Source organism: Pimephales promelas, chromosome 22 (assembly GCF_988280905.1).
Source record: "Pimephales promelas chromosome 22, fPimPro1.hap1.1, whole genome shotgun sequence".
In the NCBI taxonomy this organism is placed as follows: domain Eukaryota; kingdom Metazoa; phylum Chordata; class Actinopteri; order Cypriniformes; family Leuciscidae; genus Pimephales; species Pimephales promelas.
This window is the reverse complement of record NC_142790.1, coordinates 18557320-18577396: the sequence shown is the minus strand read 5'-3', so window position 1 is coordinate 18577396 and position 20077 is coordinate 18557320. Positions and strand designations below refer to the sequence as shown.

The 20077-nt window shown below is 37.1% G+C and overlaps 1 protein-coding gene across 1 annotated transcript in view; it reads right to left on the bottom strand.

The window, feature by feature from the left end:
• prex2 (phosphatidylinositol-3,4,5-trisphosphate-dependent Rac exchange factor 2) overlaps window positions 1-20077 on the bottom strand; it is a 134077-nt gene that overhangs the window by 2519 nt on the left and 111481 nt on the right. The window contains exons 36-39 of the mRNA XM_039666829.2: window positions 19506-19572; window positions 18438-18628; window positions 8443-8545; window positions 1796-1863 (exon numbers count right to left, since the gene is read on the bottom strand). Coding sequence (XP_039522763.2) covers window positions 1796-1863; window positions 8443-8545; window positions 18438-18628; window positions 19506-19572 — 429 coding nt within the window. The remainder of the gene's footprint in view (window positions 1-1795; window positions 1864-8442; window positions 8546-18437; window positions 18629-19505; window positions 19573-20077) is intronic.

Below are 20077 nucleotides of genomic sequence, written 5' to 3'. Positions count from 1 at the left end.
TGAATTTAATACCCTGCAGGTTCATTGTATATGGATGAAAACAACATAATGCGCACATTTGCAAGAATGCTGTATCTTTTGTTTCATACGGCAGCACTGCGGGAGTTTATTTGAATGCCAAATAGCCATACCTGAGTTTCTGTCTCAAATAAAACTGTAGGCCACTTATCACTAGATTTGCATTTTCATAAAAAAAAAAAATACCAAGCAGCAAACAATAGTGTTATACAGTAGCTGTATGTGAGCTATACACTGAAAAAACGTTATTAAAAACAACTAAATTAACTGGTTTTATTTTCGAAAATGTTATTTAATTTTGATGAATGAACCAAAAAACAATCATTTGTACCAACATTTTTTTAATGGGTTCAATCAAGTAAAAAAAAAAAAGCTTTTTTAGGGTAACAATTGGTTTTCCAAATCGTCAGCCATATTGTTAAATCCAAATCGATGCAGTTTCAAAGGGTTTAAACGGCTCTGCACGATCCCAGCTGAGGAATAGTGTCTTACCTAGCGAAATGATTGTCCATTTTCTAAAAAAAAAAAAAAAAAAGAAAGACACGTATATACTTTTTAACCACAATTGTTTGTCTTCTGTGACGCCCCAGGCATTACGTAATCATGTTGGAAAGGTCACGCTGGACGAAGGCGGAAGTAACGCCCCACTGATTTATACATCCAAGATATACACACGAAAGGGTTTTTTAAACAAGAAACTGACACAAAGACATAAATATGTCATTCAACATACAATAAAATTTGAACGATCCTTCTTCTCCACGCTTGTAAACAATGGGACGGTACTTCCGCCTATGTCCAGCGTGACCTTTCCAACGTGATTGTGTAATGCCTGGTGCTTCGCAGACCAGCACAAGACGAGCAATTGTGGTTAAAAAGTGTATATATATATATTAGAAAATAATCGATTGTTTGGCTAGATTAGACCCCATTCCTCAGCTGGGATCGTGCACAGCCGCTTAACGCTCTTCAAAGCCTTTTGAAACGGCATTGATTTGGACTTCAACAATTTGGTTAACATTGAAGTCCATTGTGTGGAGAAAAATCCTGAAATGTTTTCCTCAAAAAAAAAAACATAATTTATTTTCCACTGAAGAAAGAAAGACATGAACATCTTGCATGGCATTGAGATGAGGAAATTTTCATTTCGAGGTGAACCAAGCCAGGGACACAGCAAGTCGGTCGGACAGTTTTGATCCATTTTTTAACAAAGGTTAGCACAGTTTTTGGTGTGTTCTGCACCATTGACTATTATTGAATGTCATTGTTTTTTTTGGTTTTTTTGCTGATGTTATTATTTTCAGAATGAAGAAAGTGATCAGCATGATTGATTTTCAAAATGTTGAGCAAGCGCTGCTCTCTTTATGGTTTGTATCTGCAGTTATTTTTTTCGGTTACCCTTTTTGAATGATGAAAATGATTACGTTCTTACACATGCTAGGTGACAGTCGAATAGTCATTTGGTGTGTTAAAGCACAGCTTCATGGTCGAGACGCAGCAATAACACAGTCAGCTTTCGTCTCTGCTAGTTCTTTGACGTCGGATTGGTGTGTGCCGGGCTTTAGAGGTTCACAGCAAACCCCTCGTCAGAATGTTTGAGGCATATCAATATAGAGCTTTAAAAATTCTAGAGGTCTACACATTTTTCTGAAATGTAAATCTTCGAACCGTGGCATTTAGGTCTAAAATTATTTCATGCACATTTTGTAAAGGTTAGTGAAAACCACAGTGTGAATGTGAGGGGACTGAAATTGTGTGTGTGAGTGTGTGTAGTTACCTTGGCACTGTTGAAGGAGTGCGGTCTCTCACTCCCAGGTTCTTGGCTGAATTCTGCACTCTTGCTCCCTAAAAAGAGCCAAAATTATAAATGACTTGCAGGCCTTTCATAACAGTTATTCTTTAAATAAGCATGAACATATTCTGTGTCCAGTCAGTCAAAGTGAGAAGTGGAGTCATTCACAGAAGCTGTGCTGTAGATTGCTATGGAACCAATATGAAATATCAACTAAGGCAAAAAAAAAAAAAAAAAAAAAAAGTGATGGAAAATGTTTTTGTTTGCATTTCTTATCTCCTGATGTCGCTAGTAACCACACTCAATGTATTTTTTTTTTCAACACATTCCATTATTTTTTTAAATATTGGCCTCCATCAAATGGTTGAGATGTATGGTAATAAATCACTTAATGGTAAATAATGGTAACAATGAATTCATACACATATTTTGCCATACTTTTTCATTGGCCATCATAATTTATGATCAAAACCTTCTCTAGTCTTGACAAAACACATTGTCAGAAAGGTATGAGTCTCAAGGTTCAATATTTTGTAGAGTAGTGATATTTGGACCGAATTTTTATTTATTTGTTACGGCAGAATGCATACAATTAAATTCAATGGAATTTATGTCATTTTTAAATCTCATGGGATGGGAATTTTTGGGATATCAACTTCAAATTTGGAACACAACTTGGTTAGATATATGGGTTTGATTTTATAGTAATGTTATAGTAAAAATATTTTGTAATATATATAAAATAAAAAAATATTAAGTACACAATATTTGATTTAATGTAAATTTAAAAATTCCATAACTTTTTCATTCTTTTATTGTTTGAAGTGTTTTTACTTTGTTTTCTTTGAAACAAGACTAAACTTAGGTCTTTATTCCAAAGCATACTTGAATTACAACCAAGATTTAATAGTGCATTGTAATGTCCATTCCCAAAAATGGGGATGATAGTTAACCGTTATGTGCCAAATCAACCGTTTGGTTGAGCATGTTTTTGAAAAATTATTAAAAACAAACTTAAGTTTTTTCATGGCACCAAGTAACATAATTTTGTAAAGTTAGGGCTCTTACGGTGTAAAATGTAAAACAATATACAGGTGATTTATTTGTTTCTGTTAGAAGAAGTGTTGTGACAAGTGCTGTTGATTGACACTGTGACATCTAGTGGATTTGTTGGCATAATATACCTCAACCAGATGGTCGAGAAGGCTCAATCAGTTTGAGTTAAGTTAGGTACTCCTCTCTAAAAAATATACTGACTCAAAATGTGGTCAACCATTTGACTAATTAACCTAAGACTAATTAGTCTTTGATGAGGTAAGTTTGCAACGTTTTGCTTTTACGTGTTTTTTCAAACTTAATTTATGAACCGTCAGAAGACTTGATTAATTGCATTAATGTTTCCACTATGACACAAACTAAATTAATGTAATAAATAATGTAACTGAATAAATTCATGTAATTAATGACAGTGCAAGTTTTCAAATAATAACTGTATAGTATACACTCTATAACAAATTTAAATGTGTAATTATACATATTTATATGACTTAAATATAATACTATATACTGTGTATATATATATATATATATATATATATATATATATATATATATATATATATATATATATATCATTATTTTATTAAATTAGATTTTTTTTTATCTATATAGTTTTCATACATTTTTATTTCAGTTTTAGTTATTTTAGTACCACAAGTTAAACGAAATAAAAATGTGAAATGTTGCATTGACATTTCGGCAATAGACTTTAAAAGTTTTAATACATAATTGTTAAATATATATTTTATTTCAGGTAACGTTTAATTGTATAAGTAACAAAAATGTTTTTTGGGTTGTTTTTTTTTGGATGTTGTTTAAATTTCAGTTATCTTTAATAACCCTGATATATTTATATTATATATTTAATAATATGTATAATATTTGATCAAACATCTTTTAAAATGAAATCATCCAATTTCTTTTCAATTTCAGTACCATGGAAAAAATGACTTTTAAAAATAAATGCGCACCGTCTGGTCCTTCTATTTTTCAATAATTGATATAGTAATTTGCCTGATCCTGTCCAGCTTGCCCTGTCTTCCTTCATAGACACTGTATCTCATATTTCACAGGTAGAAGGTCCTGCCAGCCAGCTGAACCTGTGACTTAACAAGCTTCATCTGTCATCCCAGTTCACCAACACTGACCTTGTCAGATGTGTTAGATGGACTTGTTTGTGATCATAAATTAGAATTGAAAACATTCATACTCGTACAACATGCGGCATCGTTGCCTGTGACTAAGAGGAGCGCATCCTGTCCCACGCTAAAATGAATCACAGGCCTGTTTAACACGGTGCTTTTACTGCGAGCGGAATCCTATCACGTCAAAATGAAAAACGGCCACCAGCGCCCAGATGTAGGAGCGAAAACATGTATCTTGCACATTTTTACAAACATAAGCTGTTTCCGCAAATAGCTCTGCAGGTGCGTCTGGATCAGCATAAACGCTGCTAGAGGAAGTCTGGGATTGAAGAACAGGTACTCTGTCTCTCTGGTGATCATCAGGCATGGTCAGTCCCTTGTCCTGTCACGATAACATCAGCAATTACACCACTAGAGTCACGCCGTTCACCTACTGCTTTCCTGGGACGTTAACAGACACGGTTGGACAGTCACAGAGAGGAGAAGGACTGAGATATGAGAGGGCAAGAACACAAAGAGCCGTTGTCAACAGACACGGAGAAGATTGTCCAACCTCTTGATAACCTTTTCTTCAACAATCGCTTCTCTAAAAATATGGTTAACTCATTTTAGCAGTTCAGCAATTTGGAGTTTATACACAGAAACTCAATAATGGAGCAATTCGTCAGTGTCGCTTTTGCTTCCTCAATGAGTTCCAGGCGTTATGATGAATGAGTCTCTTTTAAGCCTCGCTGTGAGGTACGTGAGATCACGAATGATAATAAATAGCCAGCCAGGGGGAGCTCTCTGATGATATTCATTCATATTGATATTCATAAAGTAATTTTGGAGCCTGGACAGGCGCAGGTAAGGACTCATCACCCACAGGCGGTCCCGAATATAACATAATATACATGTATTATGAATTCAGCAGATTTAAAATAATAGGTAATGCTGAAATGCAAATATATATCATAAAAATGTATGGCTAGCCTAAAGTATGAAAGTTTAATGTTACTTACAGAGTAATTTTGCACATACATTTTAATGACCTGACCTATGAATGACGGTTTCTTAATGCAGTGGTTTTTATTGGGCTCTTGCATCATATTTTACATAGAACATCATGTGGAGACCCAAAATCATGACCAAATTAAACAAAAAGGTCCTTAAAACCAAACATTAAAACGACCTGTATTGAACTGTATAGGCTTACAAATAATGTTAACTATCTAAATAATAATCCAACTATTCATTTTCATTTATTAAATTTAGAATTTATACTTTACTTATTTATCAGTTCTACGTATTTGTTTCTTCTACGCTTCTACGGTCATACGTATTCTACGTATGTTGGCCCATATTGATAGGATCGCATCTTGGAATTGACGGAGATTTGTGTGATGCACGTCCAGGGCACGAAGCTCCCGTTCCACCACATGCCAAAGATGCTCTATTGGGTTGAGATCTGGTGACTGTGGTGGAAGTAGCCATCAAAGATTGGGTACATGGTGGCCATAAAGGGATGGACATGGTCAGAAACAATGCTCAGATTGACCATGACATATAAACGATGTCCAGTTGGCAACTAGGAGCCTAAAGTGTGCCAAGAAAACATCCCACACACCATTACACCACCACCAGCAGCCTGCACAGTGGTAACAAGGCATGATGGATCCATGTTCTCATTCTGTTTACGCCAAATTCTGACTCTACCATCTGAATGTCTCAACAGAAATCGAGACTCACCAGACCAGGCAACATTTTTTCCAGTCTTCAACTGCCCAATTTTGGTGAGCTCTTGTAAATTGTAGCCTCTTTTTCCTATTTGTGGAGGATATGAGTGGTACCCTGTGGGGTCTTCTATTGTTGTAGCCCATCTGCCTCAAGGTTGTGCGTGTTGTGGCTTCACAAATGCTTTGCTGCATACCTCGGTTGTAACGAGTGGTTATTTCAGTCAAAGTTGCTCTTCTATCAGCTTGAATCGGTCAGCCCATTCTCCTCTGACCTCTATAATCAACAAGGCATTTTCGTCCACAGGACTGCCGCATACTGGATGTTTTTCCCTTTTCACACCATTCTTTGTAAACCCTAGAAATGGTTGTGTGTGAAAATCCCAGTAACTGAGCAGATTGTGAAATACTATATACCCGTATGGCACCAACAACCATGCCACGCTCAAAATTGCTTAAATCACCTTTCTTTCCTATTCTGACATTCAGTTTGGAGTTCAGAAGATTGTCTTAACCAGGACCACACCCAGAAGTGGAGCACATGGAACAATTTAAAAGCAAATCAATCATTTATTTATGCATCAACTATTATTAATAATCCACACATACATAAAATGTAATTTATTTTGATTTTGAATATTATTATTCTTACTACTTCGGCAAACACTCGCCGACCCAACAGAAGAGGAACACTACCCTAATATACACTTCTAAAAGTTTTGTGACTGAGTAACTGTCAAAGGCTCTCTGGTCTTTACCTCTCATGACTCAGGCCCACCTTGAAGTTTCCTTCCTTCTGAGCTGACACAGCAACTGTCATAGCCTTCTATTATACAAGTCTCACAGTGCTTAATGACATAAGAGGAGCAGACCCTGTCAGTTTCATCCATAACCTCGGGAAGGACACTTCAAGGCTAGTCAGAAAAAGACTAACAATCTTACACTTTCTAAATGAAAGGTAGAGGGAGACTTCATTTCATGAGTGTTTATCCTCCTCCTTCCAGACTAGCTAACTGGAGGGAGGAAGAGCTTATGCTAATAGCCATGTAGAGAAGAAATCAAAATCAGAGAAAGCAAACCAAGGCAGTAAAGCTTGTTACATTTCCCAAAATAATTAAACAGTCCTTTGATACAAAAAAAAAAAAATCCTCCTCGAAATGAATGTTTCTCTCTCTCTCTCTCTCTCTCTCCATTTTTTTATGCAATTGTAATTCCAAGTAAATTAACTGGGTCAGTAAAATTGTGAAAATTTTGAAAACTTTCAAAGCCGAGGTAGATATTAGCTCATTTTTTTCTGCTGGAATATAACACTTCAAAATTAAACCATATAAATGAATTTTGCAGTAGAAAATTTAATTAAGACACTATGGGTTTATACAATCATTTAATACAGGGATGGGCACTTGGGTCCTGGAGGGCCTGACTGTCCTGCAGAGTTCTCAAGTGCCTTGGCCTCATATGTTTTTTGGCAAGCTAATCAAGGACTCCAGGATTAATAGAAAGCTACAGGGCAGGTGAGTTTTTTCATCAAAGCTAAACTATGGATAGTGGCCCTCCAGGACCCAAGTTGCCCATTTCTGATTTAGATAGCCCATTCTAGAACTATTCTAAATAGTTCAAAGCCTAATCTTAATAAAAATGACAAACTTGTTCCTTTGAATCATATTGGTTGTTTGGAATGTTGTTCCAGGATCAACAACAATGCTTATCCAGGAACATGTTGTACACATGTTTACCTTGAGGGGACATACGTTGACATATGTTCAATCTTGTGCACTTTTATGTCCTAGAGGTTGATTTTTTTTTTATTAAAACTAACATATTTCAGTTTTTATTTTATTTTTTAAATAAAAAAAAAAACCTTTTTAATTTTAGCTACGAAATGAGTCATTTCCATCAGAAACTTTTACAAATAACATTTCATCTTTTGATATGTGGTGGACATGACACTGTCTTGGGAGTATTTACGACTTTGAGAGACAAAAAAAGAACAATAACTATCCCATGAAGTTTGGGGTCAGTACGTTGTTTTTGTTGTTGAAAGATTTCTATTCATGAAAGAAATGTTTCTTGAGCACCAAATCATCATATTGGAATGTGTTAACTGTTCAAACAAATACGGCTGGGCTCTATCCTCTGCGCTTACGAGTTCGTCAATACGTCATGCGTCGGGTCAGGGGTCGCTCTACCGTCGGAACTCAACTCGCGTATGGAAAGAAGTGATTATAGTTAATAAAATGCAAAAATGCATCGCTTTGCTTCAGAAGACCTTTATTAAGCCCCTGGACCTGTATGGATTACTTTTATGATGGATGGATGCGCTTTTGGGCTTCAAAATCTAAACCATTCACTCTCATTATGTGAATAGCTGGCTCTCATTATTAAGGCTTGGAAGAGCCAGGATATTTTTTAATATAACTCCGATTGTGTTCGTCTGAAAGAAGAAAGCCACATATAACTAGGATGGCTTGAATGTGAGTAAATTATAGGACAATTTTCATTGTTGGGTGAAATAAAACCTTTAAGATAAAAAAACAATATTTTAAATATATTAGTTAAATGCAGCCTTGGTGAGACTTTAAAAAACATTTTAAAAAAAAACTTTTGAAAGGTACTGTATATACATTGTTGGACATAAACTAGAGAGAGTGTAAAAAGTGTGCTAAAAGTCCACAGGGCCAAAAGTGTTGAAGAAACATCCATTTACAGAACATACCTGCTTCCTCATGACATCAGTGGCCTGCAAGATGCATCGTGGGGGCAAGCCATGATTCCGGGCCAGAAGAATGGCCTGTTCCAGCGTAACACTTAGTGTACAACTGCAAGACAGGAAAGAAAATACATGTCCGCATTTAGAACCATACATTATATGTAAAATCAGAGCTGTTAATCAAATACATAAGCATTTCATAAAGTATTCAAATGCTGATTGCAGCAATAGCAAAAATGAGGGGTAAAATGAAAAACAGATGTTTTTTCCCCACTCAAGTGTATTGAGAAAAAAAAAATCTGTTTTCCATTTCCCTTTATTAGAGATCACTTTCCGCTAGCCATGTTCTAATTTAATTAATTACACTGAGATGATTTTAATTAATAATTTAATTATAAAACAGAGACGCTAAATAAATAGGACTAAATTCTGATTACAGCATTGAGGAGGAGGACAGATTCTTGCTCTACTGGGAAAGTCGAGGCATTTAACAAGCTTGTGCGGCGTCTCATCCATCTGTGTCAGAGCCTGGCTAACATGAAGACCTGTCAGATGTGCTTTCATTCCAGCTTGATGAAGCATGACATGCGCTTTCATTCTCTGAGAACATGTGTCTGCCACTCACGTCCCATTAACATTTGAACAGTCAAAGGGCAGCGTGGCCAAACAGGTGTGAGAGTCATACACTCCACTGCATCGTTCTGAAATTGAACAGTCCCAAGTGACCAATAAACATCCCCCCAAGGTGAGCTATAACCATGCAGTCTTTAAAAAGAGCCGAAGACTGTGACCATTAGATAGGAGTGGGAAAGAAGCCAATCAGGACAAGATCTGATAAAAAAAAAAATATATATATATATATATATATATATATAAATCATCCTGAATAAGAGGCCAACATAACTTTATGAGCAACTAGACATGTCGATGCACAGTGTCTGGGTCAATAAGACAAGACACCATCTCCACAGTCCTTTTCATAACCATCTGATGTATAAATCTGGAAACAACCTACTCAACCTAATAATCTCTAATCTAAACATGAGACCATACAACACACTTGCAATAATCACAAAAATGCCATTGGACAGCAAAAACACAAGGCTGTGCAATAACTCCTTTATTTATTAAGATCATGGAAAAATTTTCCATGAGGATTTCTGATTTCTCAAAAGATTTATTAGGAACAATGAGCAGTGTCACCCCCTAAAACGACCTAATCCAAATGACCAATTTAAGGAAACGTTTACACAACAACAATGTAATAAAACCAGAATTTCCCTTTTTTCGCACAAATACAACAACGCTGTCAAAACAACCCCCGTTCACATGGATCGGCGAAAACTATGACACTTTGTCAAGAAACACTACGCGCCTTTAGCCTGAACACGTAATATGCATGACACCACCGTTTTTTTAAAAAAATTGATATTTTGTAGTTTACATTTTTCGTTGTGAAAATGAATAGCCAAAAACATATCAAAAGTTTTCCGGTTTTAGATGAAAACAGTGTAGTGTAAACTCCCCTTAAATGACGACTTCACATGTTCACATATCGCATCTTTTGCGTGCTCTAGTTTGTTATTTCAAATGTAGGTATGCGCGCTCATACTGGAAGCGACGCGGTCGCGGTGCAACGCGCTCGTTTTTTACAAGCGCGACCGTGCCGCATCGAGATAAAAACATCTCAACTTTTCAGAATGGCGCAAGCGCGCCGCAAGCGCACCATAAGCGCACAGTAGGTCACATGACAAGAACCAAACGGAGCGCAACCGCCCTAGCACTTTGGAAAAATGAGAATGCGGCACGCCCAACGTTTTCTACGCGTTTTTAGGCGCTATATGTGAATCCGGCCTTATTTAGGGAGATATCAAACTATTTTAGATCTGATAAACAATGAAGCAATAAAAAAAAGTAAATATCTGACACAGCAAAAAAAAAAAATATACCTGTGGGGAAACTAGTGAGCTGAGCTTTAACACACAATGACTATACAGAATCCGTCAAAAAGATATTTGGTTATTTAATAGCTTGTCTATATCCATGCATCAGCCTGACATTTCAATCTCGTTTTTGGTGATATATAATATACATGTTCACAGGCTTTTTACCAGAAGAGGTGTCAGATGTGTTGAATGGCTCTTTTGAATGGCTCTTTTTAGTTGATCTCAGTATGCAGTGAAAAGTCTAGCTATCATACTAGAAAATATAAAACTTACAGGGTGATGGATTTGTTTTCAGTGCCTTTGTAATAAGTCCATCTGAATTCGGTGCTTGTTTCAATATTTGATTGTCTGCCCTTGGCAACAAATTGGTTACTTTCTGCTGACTATGTTGAAATACACCAGATGCTAAGGTGTATTTTACCCTCAATTGCATTTCCCAGATCGATCCCTTTGATTTATAATATAGAAGAAAAAAAAATGATACAAAAATTTCAGTCAGCAATCGCCAGTGTTCCTCACATCGGCCATTGATACTGCAAGGACACGTCATGACGCAGCAAAGAGAGGTGAATCTCACTAAAGTGTAGGCTTGATTCATGTATTTCCGTTACGCTGATAGACACACATATACTGAGTGTCAAGGGCACTGTGTGACCTCTTAACTACGTCTTGATATTGATCCTTTGCAGTGTTTTATGGCTGATTGAGCTGTCTCGCCTCTTCTCAGCCATAACATTCCTACTGTTACTTAATTGCTTGGGGGGATGCTGCTCAAGCACAAGTGTAAAGGCCCTTACACACGTCATACGCCACTTTGACCTCCGCATGACAAGCATTAAAGAAAGCATCACAGAAGAATAATTGTATAAGGTTGCTAGCAAGAATGTGGGAAGAGATAACTATGTAGTAAAATTAAAGCACAACAGTGTTATTTTAGTATTACTATTTTAGTATTTATGAATATTTTGAATTACCTTATATTTAAAATTTTCCTTTTAAGTTTGTCATTTTATCGTGTTTTTGTAATTTGTTGTTGTTGTTTTATATATTTCTGCATAGCTTTAGCTTACTTTTGCTTTAGTTTAAGTAATTTAGTACTTCAATTTATTAGTAAGTTGCCAAGCCAACATTTCAAGTGATGTACAGTAACAAACTATTTCTCCTTCATGACAGTATATTTTAAAGTTATTTTACTTCACTACAGTACATTCCAAGGCATAATATCTTACTTTGGTCACACGTTAGATTAGGGTCCAATTCTCACTATTATTTAACTATTAAGTACAATGTTTGCCTCAAACTGCTTATTAATAGCTAATGTAGTAGTTAAGTTTAGGTAACAGCTTTTTGTAAAACAATCAATACTGTAAATACAACTAAAAGCAGTGTTTAATTGTTCTCATTTTATTTTACAGTGAATACACAAAATATTGTAAATGTAAGTATAGTACCATGACTGTAAACGTATAAAACATATTCACAGTAACTTACTGGCAACAATTATCCAGTAAGTTACTGTAAATACAACTCACAAAATCACAGTAATTAATTGTTTTTGATTTCACAGTTATACTTAAAATACTGTAAATGGAAGTACAGTACCCTTACTGTAAAATGTATTCACAGTAACTTACTGGCAACAATTAGCCAGTAAGTGAATGTAAATGCAACTAAAATCACAGTATTTCATTGTTTTTGATTTCACAGTGTATACATAAAATACTGTATATTGAAATACAGTGCCCTTACTGCAAAACGTATTCACAGTAACTTACTGGCTAATTGTTGCCAGTAAGTTACTATAAATGTAACAGTATTTTTTTTTTACAGTGTAAATATGTATTTGTGGTATGAAATAAATAAATTTTAAATAAATTTTGGTTTTTCTCACAAGGGTTCTTAATTGAATTGGTTTTATTGCATCAGTACAAGCACTTTAAAGCGAGACACAATTTCAGGGCAGATCAGAGATGCTTTGCCATCACAGCAGAGATGGGAGCCGCAGCAGGAGCTACACACACTATGGGGAATCAAAGCTGGCCTGAGGCAAGACCTGTGTGAAGGCATTTATTGGCTCTTTATAAAATAAGCACTCTGAACTCTTCTGCTGATGAATAAAATGTGTTAGAGACTCATCAAATGTGTCTGGTATTCTCAGGGGAGGACGCTTATATGCTATACGGTCAGCAACTTACAGCCAGCAGATGTGAATGTCTAATTTACACATTAAAATGTGACTCTGGGAATGGACAGATGGACTAGAGAGGCAATAAATGGGAGAAAAAGTAGATATCTTAATCAATGAATATAATTATTCATTGATTAAATATCCTAAGGTCGGAATTTAAGCACATTTATTGAGCTCTGTAGAGACCCATGAATGTTTCATTGGACTATTTACGCATTAAGAGTAGCACAGATGGTTCAAGTACACAGACAAGAATGTTACTCAATTTAAAGGGTCAGCTAGTTCACCCAAAAATGAAAATGGCAAAAAAAAAAAGTTGGTTCAAAAAAGTTTTCAGAGCTTCATAGTCAATAAAAGTCAAAATCTGCTTTACATTGTGTCAGATCCACAATAAATGTACATTAATTTGTCCAAACCCTGACACCTACAAGTTAAGGAAGTTCAGATTGCACCAGACTAGAAAACTGTGGTTCTGAAAGTCACAGTGTTTTCATAGAGCACTGAACTCATTTACAGTACTATAATACGTAAAGGAAAATGTGATTTCACATTATATGACCATTTTAAACGGTGTAACTCTCCCTATTTGGACAACTTAGAAGAACTTTATACTGATATTGGACCTCCACAACACCTTGGTGAAAGAAATTTAGCCATAAAATTAACATCAGCTCTCACTTAACTTCAGCCACATTTGGCAGGTGAGCACTAAAGCTTGTGCCTCAATTTAATTTCATTAAAAGCAGGAACTGGCACATTTTGGCTGTTGACCGAGGCTGTTTGGCAGACAAAAATGTATATAAATAGTAACGCATTATAAAATGCTGATGCTCTGTATGATGCATACTCGTTTTAATATGCCAGGATGACCACACCTGACATACTTCTCCATGGAAATTATTTCATAAACTCTCACATACGTTAAATATTACATAATATAGCAATTTGAATTTGGCTATTGAAAAAAAAAATGGACTATAAATATGACAAACATGTACAAAACCATGTTTTGCACAGAATTATCTAGAACCATCATTTGGTTATGAGCAAACACAGGTTAAATAGAGAGTGTGTTTGAAGGAGGCATGTTTAGAGGGGTGAACAGGACAGAATTCAACGTCTCCGTGGCACGTCTGAGCACCTGCGGCTTCACTAAAGCTGAGATGTGGCCTGTAATTGCTGTGGCGACCAAATGTGAGTTAGTCACACCTAAATCAACACACACAATGCTGAAAACATTTCATGTTGATTTTCCAATACACTGCAGTGAAGAGCCACTCAAAGAGCGCATGCATGTGTAGGGCCTTGAAATTGAAATCGAAATAAACCGAAAAAAAACAAAAAAAAAACACCCTCCTGTTATTTTCCACATCCTGACAATTATTACCAATGCCAAAACAAATACACACGGATTTTTACAAAATAAATAAAATCGAAGTGTGTGTTTGCATGTTTGGTTCAATTCAAACGAACCTAGTGCGATTGCTCTGTTAGTGAACTTCATTTGAATATGTGTGAATGCAGCCATTTGAACCCTAGTGCGCATCAAACAAGCCAACTGAGATCTCTGAAAAGATAATTATAATAATAATGCATTTTATTTATATAGGCATCTTTCTGGACACTCAAGGTCACCTCACAAAACATGATTAAACATTACAGTAATGAATATGAAAAGTTACAACTATAGTTACTTCATATAAAATCAGAGTACAAAAAAAAACTAGCAAAAATTGAGACGGAGAGATCACAAGGAATAAGCCAATTTAAAAAGATGTGTCTTAAGCTGAGATTTAAAGATGGAAAGCGATTCACTATCACAGATGCCAGATCTAAGAGCGTTCCAGAGTCTGGGAGTTGAACGACTAAAGGCTCTGAAATCCATGGTGGTCAAACGAGCATTAGGTACAGTAAGGAGAACAGAAGAAGAAGACCTAAGAGACCCTCGACACCGCACAGCGCGGATGAACACAATGTTTGAGGAGAGTGTGAGGCTGTCAGTCAGAATCACAGATTATTCTTTTTGGAAGTATGACCAACATAAGATCCAATCAGGATGCAAAGATTTAAAACTTAAAAGAATATCGATAAAATAACTAAAACAAATAAAAAGAGTTTAAAATAGTACTGGAGAATAGCGGCAGCTAACTGCGCCGGCGTTCACTCTCCGGAACTCAATTGAAGATATGTCTCGGTCTGCTTCCAACCAAACTCTGATGTGGTTTGAAATAAATATGAATTCAACACAAACCAGAGATGAGTCAACAAAGACATGGAAGCTCAACAAACCAAAAAAAAGGACATGATGTCACAAGATGCAACCCTAAAAAATGAGTTGCCAGGGTGTTGCTATGCAGTTACTTGAAGGTTCTGCTTCTGTTAAATAGGTATTAGCACATTCTCTGGCTCTCGTCAAATGAAGGCGAAAGATCCTTTCCAAGTAGATTTGTGACAAAGGTACTTAAAAATTCCCAGTTAGGGCAAGTTTATAAAAAAATAATGACAATGAATATATTGTAAAGCACTATTAAGCCCCCTATTTCAAACAAGACCAAATGTACATCTTCTCAGATTCACCCAGATCACTGGGTGTCCTACAAAACTCAGTATCCGGGCAAAAAGAGCAGGAGAAAGTGACAGTAAAAGTGAGAAAGTGGCCAATACATTTTTTTATGAGTTACAGTCCTCCAGACAGTGATGTGAAGTGAGAAACATGAGGAAAAGAAAATTAGACAACAGAACAATCTCAGAGGGCAAATGTGAATCTTTCAACATAAGAACACCCAAAAACAAGAATACCCACACTAAACAAACGAGGATGATTTCATGGAGTGGCCCAGTTTGGAATCTTTGGAATTAGGCATAATTGGAATGACTTTGCAATTCAAAAATATTTCCCATCCATCTAGGGCAATTTTTCTAAGAAAAGTGGATCCAAATTTCAATGTCAAGATGTGCCCCAAAAAACTGCCAAACTTTGACCAATGACATTGACCTCCATTGTGAAAAAAAGCCTTCCTTTACCAGCTGAGGACGTTCAACTTGCCACAGGCGCTGCTGATGAAGTTCCACTCAGCCATCACTGAGTCTGTCCTCTGCACTTCCATAACTGTCTGGTGGTTTGGTTCAGCTGAACACAGAGAACGGTTCTGACAGCTAAAAGGATTATTGGTGCTCCCCTGCACACCCTCCAAGAACTGAATACATCGAAAGTTAGAAAAAGAGCTCAGAAAATCACTCTGGATCCCTCACATCCAAGCCACCTTCTCTTTGAACCTTTGCCATCTGGCTGTTGCTACAGAGCACCAGAAAAGCCAGGCACAAGAAAAGTGTCTTCCCCACTGGCAATCTAAATGTTCTCCCCACTGTGCAATGATAATGTGCAATATCATATATTTATTTGACAGTACCCTACGTCTTCTTATTCCATTCCCTGTTAATACTATTCTATTTTATTTGTATATAGCACACCTGTACATAAAAGTTAGTCTATTTTGTTAATATTGACAATAACACGAAATGTAAATTGAGCACCAAATCAGCATATTAGAATGATTTCTGAAGGATCATACCGACTGTTTTTACTGTTTCATCAAATGAATGCAGTCTATTTCATCTTAAGAGACATCTTACTGATCCCAAGTCAATGAGATATTTTCAACAAAATCTGAATATTTGAGGAATATCAATATAGTTCTGAATTTTGAGAACTATTCTTATAGGCACTATATAGGGACAAATAGAAGCACAAGAAATTGCAATTTTGTGCAATTTTGTGAAATAAGTCAGCTCTCGCTGATACTAAAAGAGGCCTTGAGATGAATAACATGCGATCCTTCAGTGGAGATTCACAAATTAACCTTTAGAGAAATGGAGATGTCTGGATCATCTCTGAAATTCTGGATTGAGCGAGAAAATTCTAAATTTAGAAGTGAGATGGGCTGAGCTGTGTATTCATAATTGCATTGGATGAATGATTAGTGCAGAAAAAAGGTATTTCTGGAATGATACATGAGCATGTAATGAGGATTATTACCTATTCATGCTGAAGAAGAAATTGAATATTAGATGGCATGAGGAAGAGAGATTGGATAGAGGAAAACGTACTCGGTTACCTAATGTAACCTCGGTTCTCTCTAGAAGAGGGAAGGAGTATTGCGTAAGTTGCTTATGCTACGAAAGTGGACTGCACATGAACAACTGGGCAGAACATACACATCACTTTAAACTGAAAAAAGTTCAGCCAGCAAGGCAGGAACTTCACTTATAGAACCTCACAAATGTAGAGGAGGAGGCCCAGCCTGCCGCCATACAAATATCGTGAATAAAAATCCCGCTGGACCAAGCCCACAATGAAGCCATGCCTATAGTGGAATTGGCCCTGAGGTGTTTGGACACGTAAGCTGCTGCGACAGCGTCCACTATCCATCTGGACAGGCTATGTTTTGAGGCAGTGAGATGCTTGGTGCGCCCTCCAAACGAAACAAAGAGCTGCTCAGAACGCCTGAAGGCGACGGAGAGTGTGATGTAAATTGGATATAAATTTCGTATGATTGCAGAGCCGATAGGGAGATGATCCGTGCTCTAAAAGGTGTGCCAATCGCCTTGGGGACGTAACCATGTCTCGGTTTGAGAATGACAGCGCGTTGGAGGCATGTTGGAGGCATGTTGGAGGCATGTTGGCAGCATGTTGGGCATGTTGGAGGCATGTTGAAGGCATGTTGGAAGCATGTTGGAGGCATGTTGGGCATGTTGGAGGCATGTTGGGCATGTTGGAGGCATGTTGGGCATGTTGGAGGCATGTTTGGCATGTTGGGCATGTTGGAGGCATGTTTGGCATGTTGGGCGTGTTGGAGGCATGTTGGAGGCATGTTGGGGGCATGTTGGGCATGTGGCCACATTCCTTTGGGGTTGTAAAAGTCTGTCATCAGTCTTAAAGTGATCTGTAACCGGACACCCGGCCAACAAATAACTTCATTTGTGAGGTTAGTTTTGGGGGAGAGTTTCATAGACCTTTATATTCATTAAATATAATGAATATGAATAATTAGTGTGCGTCTGATTGGTCCAGACTCTACATTGTGATGGAGGATCTGTCATGGGGGAAAACCAAAGGCCCAACAGCGCCTCTTCTTCCTCAGGAAGCTGAGGTGGGTAAAACTGCCCCAGAGACTCATGATCAACTTTCACCACTATGCAGTGAAGAGTGTGTTAAACTATGGGTAACTGGTGTGGTTTGCTGCCTGCACCAGCTCAGAGAGGGATGGCCATACAAAGAGTGGTGAGAGTGGCAGGAAAGATCATTGGGGTCACTCTCCCAGGCATCCCAACCGTGTACAACTCCCGCTGCTTGAACCGAGAGAAGAACATCCTCCAGGAACATTTACATCCAGCACATCACCTCTTCTAACTACTGCCTTCGGGGAGAAGATATAGGTCCATCAGGGCCAAAACCAGCAGAGTGGCCAACAATCTTTATCCCCATGCAGTCAGGCTGCTTAATGAGCAACAAATTGACAACAAATACAAAATGAAGGATCATTTTTGCTTCAGATCTCGAGAAAAGATGACTTTACCCGTAGCGTAAGCAACTTACGTAATACGAGAGAACCTCAAGACAACCCCCACCCCCCCAAAAAAATCCACCAAAACAGAAGAAAGATTGAGGCTGCAGTGAAGAAAACAAGATAAAAGACATAAGTGACAAGAAGTAAATTGCTCCGAGCTGCAGACAGACAGGAAAAAAAAAAGACAGGGGAGGAAGAAACAGAAGCGTTCCACTTAAGAGTCCCAGGCGAATGCCTAATGCCTGTCGGACAGAAGGGAAAGTAGGAGTTTGAGTGTATATGTGTGTAACCCAGACTGACCGGTGTACTCCGCTGTTACACATGACGATATGACACGCTCCCAGGCGGCTGCAAAGCTCCGAGGCCACGGTGAGCAGCCCAACTCCAGACGCTCCACAGGCTGTGAATTGACACGCAGCCGTCCGTCGACACGAGATAAAACTTTCCATCAACCTGTACAACTCATCCAGAGCATTAAGAGGACGCATCAGCTACAAAAAGGGAGAGGGAAAAAAAAGATTCCATGTTAAAGAGATTTAATCACTCTCATGATGTTCCAAACTCATATTTGAACACAAAAAGAGAAATTCTAAAACGTAGAATCATCACATTTCTCTACACATTGAAACAATGACCAATGAATGAAGATTTGTGAGTTTTATTTCAAGACATTTGTACCTGGTTTCACAGACAAGGCATATGTCTAGTCCCAGACTACAATGAGAGAGCAACTTGCACTTCTCATTGTTTTGTTTCCAGCTGTACACTAAATGTCCTAATTTAAATAAGGATTACTCCTGGCTTAAGTTAAGCCCTTTCTGTGAAACCTGGCCCTGAAGTAATATGATAATGCTGTATGAAGAACCAGTGACCATCTACAGTCCGTCCAACTGCCACTTTGATGTCTCTTCTTAAAGAAGCTCAAACATGCTACGAAACATGAGAATAAATGTCAATGGTTCTTGTGCATCAAGCAAACAGGTTTGAGTTTCCATTTACTACAACTGATGTGTGTGTTGATCAATGTTTATATGTAAATTTAAAGCCTAAATTAAGTATGTTCGTCAAAAAAAAGCGATCGTGTCTCTTCAGAAAATTCATACAGATTAATTTTAAAATCTCTTTATGACATTTTTTTAAATGTCAAATTGGTAGTTGCATAGCTGTCAATGGATCTTAATTTTTGTTTCAAAGATGAATGAAAGTCTTACAGGTTTTTAATGACAGAAGTGCCATTTTTAAACTCTGCAGGTTACTTTTGTCATTATTTAAAATCAACAAATGCATTTAATAAATAACTAGGTTCATTATACTTTCTTAAATCACAGATTTTCCATGAGTCCCTGCAGATTGTGTGATGGTAAATACCTTGTCTATAAAAGCCGCTTTGGGAGCCGAACTGGGGGGAAGGTTTGATTTATCCAGATAAAAGGCCCTATGGAGGAAAAATAAAGACATGTTAGTGTAAGCAGTGAACATAGTTTAGACCAATGATTGCATAAACAAGAACACAGGATGTGCTGTTAAACTTAATTTGGGCTTTGGTTTATATTTTACATTAAAAGAAAGCTGGTTGTAAAGATTCTTTATTCTACAAACAAAGCAGCTGGGAACTTTGTTTAAAACAACACAAATCTAAATTACTTTGGGATTTGTTCCACATGACAATTACTGCCTGCAGTACCAATAACAGACAGAGGTGGCAGTAGAGGAGTTGAAAGAGAATGAATTCTGCATATGGGGACTATATCCAAATATAATTATTTTTCCAATTTTAAATCAAAATATCACACTTTTATTGTAAAAAAAAAGGCAGAACTGTCTGCCACGTGGTTCTGATTTTGTGGCATATTGCAGCACATGTTTATTGTCAGGTAAATTAATCCACCATCTGCACCATAGCCGGGTGTGATTTATCACGATAATATTCTCATTTGACA